The sequence below is a fragment of the Pocillopora damicornis genome, chromosome 14 (assembly GCF_964200805.1).
Source record: "Pocillopora damicornis chromosome 14, jaPocDami1.2, whole genome shotgun sequence".
NCBI classification, from domain to species: domain Eukaryota; kingdom Metazoa; phylum Cnidaria; class Anthozoa; order Scleractinia; family Pocilloporidae; genus Pocillopora; species Pocillopora damicornis.
Window position 1 is genome coordinate 10,149,657 of NC_142683.1, and position 12,402 is coordinate 10,162,058.

Genomic DNA, 12,402 nt, shown 5'->3' on the forward strand with positions numbered 1-12,402 from the left:
AATTACTGAGTACAGCTAGGTTTGTAGAGTACTAAGCAACTGTAGGTTGAAGTAATGCTTTGGGTTGTTTTGGTCAATTTGTAATTGCTGCACTGGAAAATTAACATTTGAGAGACTCAGTTGCTGAGTCTCTTCTCTTTGGTTCCTGTGTTGGATGGTCATTGGGTCACTGGTTGGGACATAAAGTTATATAAAATCAAAGTTTAAGCTCCCCTCTTTCAACAGGAATATGAAAGATGTGGTGCAGAGAGCTGGTTCCATCCTTGAGAAACAATGCAGAACAAAGCAAGCTGACTGTGTTGAATAACAATAGCAAAAACATGCTTAAGACACTTGCTTTAACATGCACTTTTTTTTTTGTGCAGAATGCGAAAAATGTGCTAAGGTTTTGCATGTGGGTTGGCCATCTACCTCTGAGCTGTACTGCACATGGATTAGAAATTATTATTCCATGCTTGTGTGCATATCTTTGGAAATTGGTACATTCATGCAAAATGGCTATCATGTACAATTAATGTCAGGTGTTGACAACCTGCCAGATATGAACCTAGTAATTAATGGCCTTGCTCACCATCACCTCATACTAGCTGGTACTGGCCAAGTGGAGGGTGAAATCAGCTGAAGGTCTAAAATTCAACTTCTCATGGGGAGTCAGATTTTCCTGTTTGTCCCATGCACATGCAAGGCATAAAAATATCTTTCTTCTGGTAAAAGAATATTTACCAAACCAGTGGAAAACTTCTTATCAGAATTTAGCCACAGCTTTAGGTATTGTGATCTTCTGGCCTCATGATAGTGCATGGCGATGGATGATACTTGTGCAGCTCTGTTGCATGTTAGTGACTCCATTTAGCTGCTTTGTCTGTGCAGGTTCAGTTGCAGATGGAGGGTGTAACCCCTTTCTTTTGATGCTGCATGTGGAACAAGGTTGTTTGTTGGGTTTCTTTGCCCTAATTGTAGTGGTAACTACAAGTGGTGGGTTTCGCTGTTAGTTTTTTTTCAAGTGGACACATTATTTCTACAGAGGTGGTAATATTACAGAGACTTTTGAATCTGTTGACTTAGATTTTATTGTTTCATTGATCAATGAACTGGGACACCTTGTATTGTATTGGTGACATTATTAGAGTTACCTTCATCTGGTAAAATTTATACATAGCTTAGAAAGGTGCATTTAATAACAGTGACTGTGCAAACTGTTGTCTAGGGCTGTACTGGTCTAATCATCAATAAGCAGAGAAACCATAAACTGACAGAGTTTTAGAAATGCTTCTAATATTGCCAGGTGTGAGTGATAGTGAAATAGCAGCTGGTGAGGAAATTCCTTCTAAGTTGCTCCTCTATCCAGGAATTTTGGTATTGGGAAGGAGACCTGGTGTCATATTAGGTGATATACCTGTGAGGAATTACATTTAGTTTTCCACTTAGAGGGATGATAAATATCCCATATTGCCTAATTCCATGAAAATTGAGATAGTTAAAGTGCGTACCATGAGTTTTGGCAAGTTGACAAGTCTTTCTAGATGGTGCCTTTAAGCTGTTAGCTTCTATTTAGTGATTGTTGTAAACACTCTGATCTGAAGTAATATCATTCAAGTATTTTTTGTGTTGGTATTTCTTGGGCTATATATAGTCATGGAATTGGTTCTATTGGTTGACCTGGTAACACATTGATTACAAGACTGATGACAATTTTTCTAACACAGTGTAGTTTGCTTGTAATTATGTAGTTTTTGTCGTTATTGGGGTGGTGATGGATGATGCTTCTGCAAACTATGCTTCAAATGACCAAGTTGGTGCACCGATCTTTGCAGGGTGGTAAATGGAGCTTGCATTGCCTTGCTTTGATGTTATGCTGTAGTTTATATATTTGTGTCTGCTTGTGGATCATGTTGGAGTTGTGGAAGTTTTAAGGTTTAGGTATAATGGTCACGTTGGCAATGGTCAGATCTTCGTGATGCTTCATGAAGTAGTAAAAACGGGTGTGGCTTTTGTATTAATGCTGGAATTGTTGTTGGACTTGTCCTTGCTGTGGAGACTGGAGCGGCTCTTAAACCACTAGCGATTCTTGTATCAAAAGGAGTCATTATTTGTCAATTGAGGTGACTATGGTTTCCGTGGTAGTGGTATTGTCTTAGTGCCTATGGCTTTCATTTTTATTGTGTTGGTAATGTTCCTGAACGTGATGATCACGCGAGGTGCTTGAATGTAATTGGGGGTGATTATTGTGAACTAGGTGTTTCGGGATTTCTGTTTGTAGCAGCATAGCTAACTTAGTTGTTGTACTTTGGCAGCTGTTCCTCATAAAAAGCTGGTAGTAGACACTAATGTCCACGTTAACCTTCTTTTTTAGCACTGATAAACAATTCAGAAGTTTTAAAGATCAATTGGTTTGAAATACAGCACTCAAGGTAAGGTGACTTGCTGGCCTCAGTTATTGCTGAGGGAGAGGTCCTGGATTGGTAGATCTTATGAAGATAGCCTTTCCTAAATCTTCAAGAGTGTATTCACAGTCTATGTCGACCTCGGTACTTAGAAGCAAGATTACATTCCATTAAGAATTAAACGTCAACCAGCCAGAACTGACTGAGTTTAAGGCCCTCTAGAGGAAATAAAAACTATTTCTGGTGATTCCTTTCCTCTTAAACTAAAAATCGCGTTTCATTTCTGCTCACGATTTGAAGATATTTTCGGTGTCAATTGGCTCCTGGGAGTTTTTTTGAGTTTCCAAATGAGTTTTTTTTCAAATAGTTTTGATTAACATGACTTACTGTCAATTCTATGATTCACAGGTTATCCTGGTAAGGTCAGTTTCATGGCTACTGCTCCCTCGCCATTTGCATCTACGAAACAGACCACCAACTATGCAAGGTTATGCCGCCTCTTGGCGTATGTTGGATCTCAAGTGCTCCATTCCACTTTTGACAAAATACATCCACCAGCGACTCTACATACAGTTTTGGGAACTACCTCAGTGCATTACGCCACATTGAAATCACTGAAAAAGAAGGGAATACTGAATCCCATACAATGGGGGAGGTTGTTTCCTTATCACTCACCTGTGTCCTCTGCAACCTTCGACATCACGCTCCTAACAGTACTGCTTAGATATATCTGTGGTTTGAGCCCTCCTGCCAATGGTTGGGATCGTCTTCCCCCAGCTACAAACATAAGCATCGCAGATGACATCGCCAGAGTGAAGTATTACAAGAACACTCTATACGGCCATGCTTCTCAAGCCTCTGTGGATGACAGTAGTTTCAGTGCTTACTGGCAGGAGATACGAGAAGCTTTGGTGAGACTAGGAGGAGCTCATTTTAGATCTGAAATCGACAATCTTGAGCACGCCTACATGGATCCAGACTTTGAGGAGCATTATCGTGAACTGATTAAACACTGGATGAAAGACGACGACATCATTAAAGAAAGAGTTGGAGAAATTGAAGGTAATATGGAGGAATAAAAAAATTAGAAAAAGGATATATTTTTAGCTTACGTAGCAGGGTGGGCTAGCTCTTGATGTATTCTGCCTATTCAATTATGTAAACTGGAAATTTAGTTATCTTTAGCATGGAACAGTAAGACAAATTGCAGTTGATGAACCAAAGAATGCTCCGTTAATTTGATTGTAGGCCAATTTGTGTCCCTAGTGCCTCTGAACTTTGACAACTAAACCTTTTTAAAAAATAATTCTACCGAGCTCTGTAGTTTACACTTAAAGTTGCTGTGAAATATTCAAATACAAGTCAACCCTCATTTTCCATGAATATTATTTGGCGAAATTATCTGAAAACAATTCCAAATTTGATCTATTCGGAATCGAGTAATAATTGATGTACATATCATTATTTTATCTAAACCTAAACGTAAATCTGTGATATGAATGTGCTTATGAAATTGCGCTTATCTTTCTTACATTTCCAGATTCGTTAAAAAAGATGAGACACGACATCAGAGACACACCTGAGAAGATAGAGATTGAAATGAAGGAGGTTTTTAGTAGCCTGACGACCATAGTGGAAAAAAGCACAGATAAAGGTTGGTTGCTAGAAAGAGGTAGTCACAGATAAACTGAACTCACAACAGGGATTCCGCTAACTTGAGAACATAAGACATCTTTTGAGCATGACCACATTATTTGCTTGATGTCGGCTAATGTAGCGTTTTTGGGTAATGTATATTGTATATGTATATTTCAGGTAAAACTGAAACATTGATATTAAGTTCCGCTCTAGAAAGAAACTAACAGAGTATGTTCGACTGAATTCATAATCTAAATGGCTTTTGATCTGTAAACATGAATTATATATCATACCGATAGCGTTTTGCATCGTCCAAGTAATTTCTTTGGCAATGGTGTAGTACTCATTCACTTATTTAAATTCAAGGTAATTTTGATCCAACTGAGCTTATCAATGGAATTCGCCAGCTATACAAGACTCGCGAGGGATGGCTCTCACCGTTTCCATGGTGTGAAGAGTTTCAGTTTTTTCTTGGCAATATTTTTACAAAGCTCAAAGTGGTCAGAAGAAAGAAAAGGAGTTGGGAGGTCGCCAACGTAATTGTTGACATGTCATCAATACTAGACCCGTATGAAGAGTGTTCAGCGCCAAGAACAGTGTTGATCGAAGGAGAACCTGGTATGGGAAAAACCACCTACTGTAAAAAGTACGTCTACGACTGGGCCACTAGAAATCCGGAACTCCAGGGCTACGGCTCATCAGCATTCAAAGTAGTGCTGTTGCTGAAATGTCGAGACATCCATTCTGATCTTTGGGATGCCATTTATGATCAAATTCTGCCCCGAGACATCGATGAAGAAGTCAAAGTACAATTCTTTCAGTTTATAGTTGAAAATCAGTCAAGCATTTTATTGATATTAGATGGATTGGATGAGTTACCATCCGGCAAATTGTCATTATTTTCCGCATTAATTGAAGGAAGAGTACTCCCCAGATGCCACATAGTTTCAACATCAAGACACGAAGCTGGAAAAGAGGTGAGAAAATGCTGTGACGTGCTGCTTCAGATCGAAGGATTTACTGAAACCCATGTGAATGCATTTGTCACCGGTTATTTTAAAGAAAGGCCGGATTTAGCCACCAAGCTCTCGGAAAGGATATCGCGAGATAAAAACCTGAGAGAAATGGCAGCCAATCCTCTAAACACAGCACTTCTTTGCCTTTTATACGAAGATCTTGATGGCACACTCCCCGAAAACAGAGCTCAGCTGTACTTTGATATGGTTGAATGTGTCTTGAGAAGATATAGAAAAAAGAAAGGAATCTCAGAAATGAGCGAAGACCTTACAAACCTTTACAAACCGGAATTGAATCGCCTTGGGTTGGTAGCGTTGAATGGTTTATTGAACAATAAGTTTGATTTTAATGAAAGTGAATTGGGAAACCATGCTAAAGAGTTGACTGAATTTGGATTTCTGTCGGTGCAGCCTGGTGGCAGCAAATTGAAACCAAAACTGCATTATGCTTTCTTACATAAAAGTTTTCAAGAATGGTTTGCAGCATTCTTCATTCGTTCTCAGATTCATAGCAAAGATATTACACCTGAAGAACTAGTTTCTGATCCAAATTATTTCGTTAATCTTAAACAAGTACTGGACAAAACTGAAATGACAAAGATGGACAGCAAACTGAAAGAAGTGATGGAAAAGGTGGATGCTTTGACAACCCCAGTGGGGGAAAAAAAGGATGAAGGTCAGTTGAAAATGGTGGCTATCCTTTTAAGCCAGAGCTCGCTAGAGCATTCTTGGATATGACATTTATGATATCATATCAAATGATTGCTTGTGAACAAGGTGCTGCTGTTCCCATACGTAAATACTTATATCCTGATATGTATTTATGGATTTAAATAAAACGTAAAAAAAAGGAGAGAAGAGAAGTTAAAGTATGAGTTAAATCAGACCGCAACCCTTTTTCCCGAATGCAAGTAAAAGCATTTTTTTTTCCGAGATTGATCCTACACATGTACAGAAGAAACATGGAGTTATCTCAGAGAACATTCACTGAAATTATGCGGAAGGTTACCAGAAATGTGATTTCTATTGGAATTAGAGGTTGGGTTACTGGGCTCGGTCATCTTTTCGAAGCATTGAATAATTGCAAGTTTATAAGCTTTTAAGGGATAATCTCACGCGATTGATAACACCCGTTTCTCCCCATTACCTGATCGATCTAATGTATGCGGGGAGATATGCCCTGTTTGCGTTAAAAATAAAACTTGATTGATTAGTTCATTATTCAGTTTTGTTTGTTTACATGTCACCTATTTCTTGTTTTTTTGATTCCCTTTTAATTCGATATCGATTGTTGAGATTTATTAATGTGCGTTTCTCGATTGTTCCATTTACAGTTCCTCCAGAGATTCGTGCTCGTGGTCCTTTAGCTTTGGAAGCCTACAACAATGCACTGGCCGAAGGTCAAGCTTGTGTCAAGAGAGTGCCTCTGATGATAGTTGGGCAAGATCGGTCTGGTAAAACAAGCGTGAAGAAGTCCTTGAAAGGGATTTGCTTCAACCCTGATGAAGATAGCACCCTGGGAATTGAGGTCGATCGCTATGATTTTAAAGTAACCACTGAAATATGGAAGACAGGAGAAAAAGACGAGGAAGCCAACACTGGTACCACAGTTACTTCATTTGAGTATAATGCAGCACGGTGGGTTGCAGACAAATTGACAACGGATGAAAAAATTGCTGAAGTAAAAAAAACAAGCCCAGCCGAGTCAGCTGGCTATGATTTTGAAGAAATTGACAACACAAAGGAAAGGGAACCCAATGAGACTTTAACTGACGCGACCTTCTTAGAATCATCCATAAATCCAGCATCAACCAATACCACCGACGATGAACCTAATTTATCAACGAGAGAAGTACGAAACCCTACAGAATTAGAACCAGAAGAAGATTTGCTTATCAACGCGCTGGAAAAATTGCCGGATTTCGACGATGTTGCAAAGCTACTTCCTCAGTTTCTTCGAGAGAACTGGGAAGATGATAAAGAAGACATTTATTCCATACTGTGGGACTTTGCTGGACAGTCAGTGTATTACGTGACGCACCCCCTCTTTCTCACAAGAAGAGCAATCTACTTTTTGGTTTATGACTTGAGTAGAAATCCAAGCGACAAAGCCACACCATTGGTGAAGCAAGGAGTATACAAAGCGTTCAATGCAGATGAATACAATTTGAAAACGAATTTCGATTACTTAGACTTCTGGATGAGTTCTTTGGCTGCTTTAGTGGACCCTGGAACGGTGTTGCCTTTTAAGAAATTTCCCGCCGTTTTCCTTGTGTGCACGCATGCTGATCAGCCCTATTGCGCACGTGATCCGGCTGAACTAGCCTATGAAATATTTGGTGATCTAAGGGCCAAGCCATATGGTGCTCACTTATTTGATGTGTTTTGTGTTGATAACAGTAAGTCGGGCACAAAATCAGAATGTAAAGAAATAATGCGCTTGCGAGATAAGGTACATGTCATTTCTAAAGAGTTACCACACGTAACCGAGGCTATTCCGATCAAGTGGTTGAAATACGAAAAGGCCCTTCGCGTCCTTAAGGAAAGTGATTACAAGTTTATCTCTCTCGTGACAGCGAAAGAGATTGCTTCCAAAGTTTGTTACATTAACGACAGCGAGATAGTGACAGTGCTAAACTTTTTGCATGATCTGCGAGTCCTGATTCACTTTGATGATACACCAGAATTAAGTGAGTTAGTTTTCTTGGATATTCAGTGGTTGATTGATGTGTTCAAGAACGTAATAACTGTCAGGTCCTTTCACGAAGAGAAAAACTTTGCCCATCTTTGGAAAAGACTCGAGATCGAAGGAATCCTGGAGGAAAAACTTCTTAAACATGTTTGGAATTCTTTGATTCCTCAGAGGGAAACCCACGAAAGTCTAATTGCAATTATGGAGAAATTCAGCTTGTTGTGTCCTTGGCCATCATCACAAGATTTTTCCGACAAGCATTACATAGTGCCTTCTATGTTGCAAACGCGTCCACCTAAGGAGATAAGTAATCTCGTTGAATCTGCAAAAATTCCATCACTTTTTATCAAATTTGACACAGGTCGGGTCCCTCCAGGCTTGTTTCCCCGATTTGTACTAGAATTTCTTCTGTGGTGTGGTAGGGAATATCCTCGCTCAGCTTTGCCACAACTTTATCACAATTTTGCCAGATTTAACAACTTTCCAAAGCAAGGTCTCTCCGTGGTTCTCCTTTGCCACTCTTCCACAATCGAGGTTGTTGTCGTCAGTTCTAATGGTTGTATTGATAAAGTGAATATGGCCTCAATTCAAGCATTTCGTAGCCAGCTAACCTCGATCATCAATCAAGTTTGGAACAAGCTCTTCTGGGTGAAGAACGTTGGATGTGATGTGTGTTTCTTATGTCCTGTTTGTTCCCGTGGACGCGTGATCAGTCTGTGTACTCTCCATCGCGAAGAAGGTTGTAAGCAAGAGGAATGCCTTCACTTCATTTCAGGGTTAGATTTGGGTGATGAAACGCAGGCCATTTGCACCAAGTCTGTGGCTGTGGATAATCGAATTCAGGTCGAGAAATTCTCTCCATGGATTTCCTGTGCTGGAAAAAAGGTTAAAATGCGATTCTATTTCACCTTTGCGTGTGAGATTATAACCACACTTATCATAACTGCTTTAGTTTAATTTATTTCTCAACAAGTAACTGCGAAGAAAGAAGGGTAGTTAGTAGTGCATAGTTATGTTAAAGATAGGATAGCCTCAGCATTTTGGAAACACTAACAGGTGCACCTAAGGTGACCTGTAGACAGTTTCAGCCTTCTTGTTTTTCTAAATTTTAACGCTCCTTTAGTATTGCGGCCTCTCATACTGTTATATAATAGTACTGTAACTCAAATAAAGCCATGAACCTCGCAAGAAAGGAAGCCTGAAAAAAAAAGTCAGGCTTCGATGGGATTCGAGCCCGTAAGCTGGTCGAAGCCTGAATCTTTTTTTTTCATCACATAGAGTATTCAGATTCAAGACTTTGTAACATTGCATGAAAGTTTTTGTTGCAATATATCGCACTCACTATTTTGCACCAATATTTTTTTAATCGGAATGTAGAGTGAGTGAGTGTTGTATGGTGATCACAGCAGCATTTAAATCTTTTGTAAGTTTTTCCATCCGCCTGTCGCGCGTCGTGGATCTTCCATATTACTCAAAAGATCAAAATGTGGTTGCGGGATTTCGTGTGTTTTCAGATATAAGTAAGAGAACCTCTAACAAGACAGAATTATTTTTTATTTTTATACTGTTTTGTTTTTTATTGGTAAAGTATTGATCAACATAAATTTAGATGACCACGCCCAAAGTTTTTTCTTAAATAAATTCATAATCTTATTTAACCCTTTTTTTTCTTCAGGGTTTGTCTTCTTCAAATGTAGCTGCTAGATCATATGGTGAAGCAAGTCAAATCAATCCAATGAAGTCTGCCACAGTATTGAAGGTGACTCTCCTGGGCAGTGAGTGGAGTTCGTCAATGGGAGGCTTGTCCACCATCAACAGGCAGCTTGCCATTCAGTTGGCCAAACACTCTGAAGTGGAAGTTACTCTCCTTGTCCCACAATCTGCCTGTTCTGAAGGGGAGAAGAGAATGGCATCACGTCACAATGTTTCCATCCGGGAAGCCAAGACACTGGTAGGCTTCAGTGATCCTCTTGATTGGTTGAGTTTCCCTCCAAGAGACCTTGTCATTGACTTTGTGCTGGGTCATGGTGCAAAGCTTGGTAAGCAAGCCCAAGTTATCAGAAATTCTCACAATTGTAAGTGGATTCAGGTGGTGCACACTGCACCCGAAGAGCTTGCAATGCACAAAAACTATCCTGAGGCTATTTTCAAAGGTGAAGAGAAGAATTTAACTGAAGTGGAGTTGTGTAAGTTGGCAGATGCTGTGCTAGCAGTTGGACCAAAGCTAACAGACGCTTTCTCCGCTCAGCTCCGCTCATGCAAGAGTCAGGACGACATTCTTCAACTGACTCCTGGAACTTTCCGTGAGTTCTATGACGTAAAACAAGCTCCAAAGGAGAGTAACAAGTTTAAGGTACTGACGTTCGGCCGTGGTGATCCAGAGGACTTTAGTCTTAAAGGCTACGATATCTCTGCCAGAGCAATATTTGAACTAAAAGACAGGTCTTACCATCTCATGTTCGTGGGTGCACCTAACGGTAAACAGGATGAGGTTGCAGCAAATTTGCTGAAGAGTAGAATCGATAAAAGCCAGCTGACCGTGAGGAAGTTCTTGCACAGCAAAGAGAGATTGAAACACTTATTTTGTGAAGTTGATCTCTGCATCATGCCCTCCAGAACAGAGGGTTTTGGTTTGACGGCGTTAGAAGCGTTGTCTGCTGGTCTTCCCATTCTTGTCAGCGGCAACTCAGGATTTGGTGAAGCACTGTGCACTTTACCATCAGGCAAATCATTCGTGGTGGAGTCTGAAGACCCTGGGGAGTGGGCAGCGGCAATTACTGGTGTCCGACAGAAGAAAAGATCAGATCGACTTCAAGATATCCAACAACTGAGGATTTCCTATGAAGAGAAGTTTAGCTGGGAGAAACAGCGTGACATTCTCGTGGAGAAGATGAGGGACATAGCTCATGGTTAGAAGGTTTTGAATATTCTTTAAAAAGTGTTTTAGGGGGCTACTCGGCTTTCGGTCTCTTACTAACTGTGACGGAAAGTATGAACATCTCATACATGATGTTAAACATTAATAGTTATCAGTTATTTTATCCTCTTATTGATTGCTGTGATTCTAAACAAAAGTTTCGTTTCTATCTTTTTAGCTTCCAAAAGACGAGACACAGGTTTCAAAACTCGGCAGGTCGAAGTTGTTGACACGTCAACCGAACAACTAACAGTTGATTCATTACTGACCCCAAGTGAGTACTAAAATATTAATAACACACGATAATTGACATCCCCAAATAACTATAAATATAGTCAGGTTACAAGGAGCTTCAACAGTTCCTTAACTTAACTTTCGCTTTCAGGCCTGCTACACTTCGTGAAAACTTCTTCAAGTACTTTTGATCATGTTTCTTACGAATGAGACATGTTGCTATTTATACCCCTGCACTCTTCAGTCACAGACGTAAGACGTGTATGAACAAATTTGATTTTCTTTTACTTTCTGATCCGGACGGATGGCTTAGTGTTGTTTATTTCTTTTAGTCATTTCAAGTTTTCATTCCATTTTATTTGGAAACTACCATAAATTTTCTGAAACAGGTAGACGAAGGGCATTCTTTTGCTTTTTCTCAAAACGAAACCAAAGTTAAAACGCTGTTCCCATCAAAACCGGTCTATGTTCTATTCACAATACAGTTGTCTTTCGACACAATATTTAAGTAACTACATATTCATACGATAGAGGAAATACATCAGTTCATTTTTTGAAGCCAGTAATTTTTTCCCAGGACTCCTTTTTCCAATTACTCAGATATGTCAGTGTAGACCTCACCCTTAATTTTTCTTCTCTGCTTCTTCTCTCTTGATTATTAGAGTATTCATTCACGGGCAGATATCGAATTTAAAAAGTTACTTTAATGACAGCTAGAACTTCCTTTTTAAGGCTGAGTTGTTGGACAAAACAGCGGTAGTCTGATGTTTGAGGCCCTTGTTTTCCTATTCACCTCAAAGTTTCTCTTAGTGGGTTTAAGACTTTTATCTTCCAGCAGACGATTGTTTCGCTTTTTTCATGCAGTTAGATTAATAAAAACCTCGTCTTTTCTAGGTTCTCTTGACCGAATCATCCAGATGCAACTCGACGCAAGCAAAGTCAAGAGTAGAATAGATCTATCTCTGGCGCTCAGGAATATTGCATCAGACAGGGGTTTCAGAATGTCTGACAATGAAGGATTAGGAAATTGCATGTTCCATGCCTTGTCTGAACAACTGGAAACTGTTAGGGGAATCAAAATCCCACATAGCAAATTAAGACAAAACTTGGTGCAGTACCTCAGGAGTAACCCAAAACTTGTAAGTTGATGCATGTATGCCTAATAGAGTATCTCACGTGATATTATTTTAAGAGCATGATAAAGGTCTAGTGATAATACAAACCACTTGGCCAACACTGCCAGAACCTATCTCAGTGTTCTCAGCGTGAAGTGACCAGGAGTACTGTTACTCCTCCTGTATGGGACGATTGTCTTTTTGCAGGAGCTCTGATACCAGCTTGTACTCCTGGTGTAAAGGGGAACTTGACAGATTTAACTTTGTGATAAGAATACATGAAAGTCATATATTTGTACTGCGGAAAATACATTTTAAGCAAATGAAGATCATCGCAGTATATACTCAACTTAAGCAGTTGAGAAATAAGGCCTGAAAAAAAATTCAGGCCTGAACGGGAATCGAA

General features: G+C 39.7%; 2 protein-coding genes across 2 annotated transcripts in view; one reads left to right on the forward strand and one right to left on the reverse strand.

The window, feature by feature from the left end:
- The window catches only part of LOC149034363 (uncharacterized), a 158,525-nt gene that overhangs the window by 28,808 nt on the left and 117,315 nt on the right, over nt 1-12,402 (reverse strand). The gene's annotated exons all lie outside the window — the stretch shown is intronic.
- LOC113670547 (uncharacterized) overlaps nt 1-12,402 on the forward strand; it is a 33,390-nt gene that overhangs the window by 17,292 nt on the left and 3,696 nt on the right. The window contains exons 3-9 of the mRNA XM_089194853.1: nt 2,793-3,446; nt 3,925-4,038; nt 4,389-5,714; nt 6,265-8,615; nt 9,406-10,639; nt 10,826-10,921; nt 11,776-12,020. Of these exons, the coding sequence (XP_089050979.1) occupies nt 2,793-3,446; nt 3,925-4,038; nt 4,389-5,714; nt 6,265-8,615; nt 9,406-10,639; nt 10,826-10,921; nt 11,776-12,020 (6,020 nt within the window). The remainder of the gene's footprint in view (nt 1-2,792; nt 3,447-3,924; nt 4,039-4,388; nt 5,715-6,264; nt 8,616-9,405; nt 10,640-10,825; nt 10,922-11,775; nt 12,021-12,402) is intronic.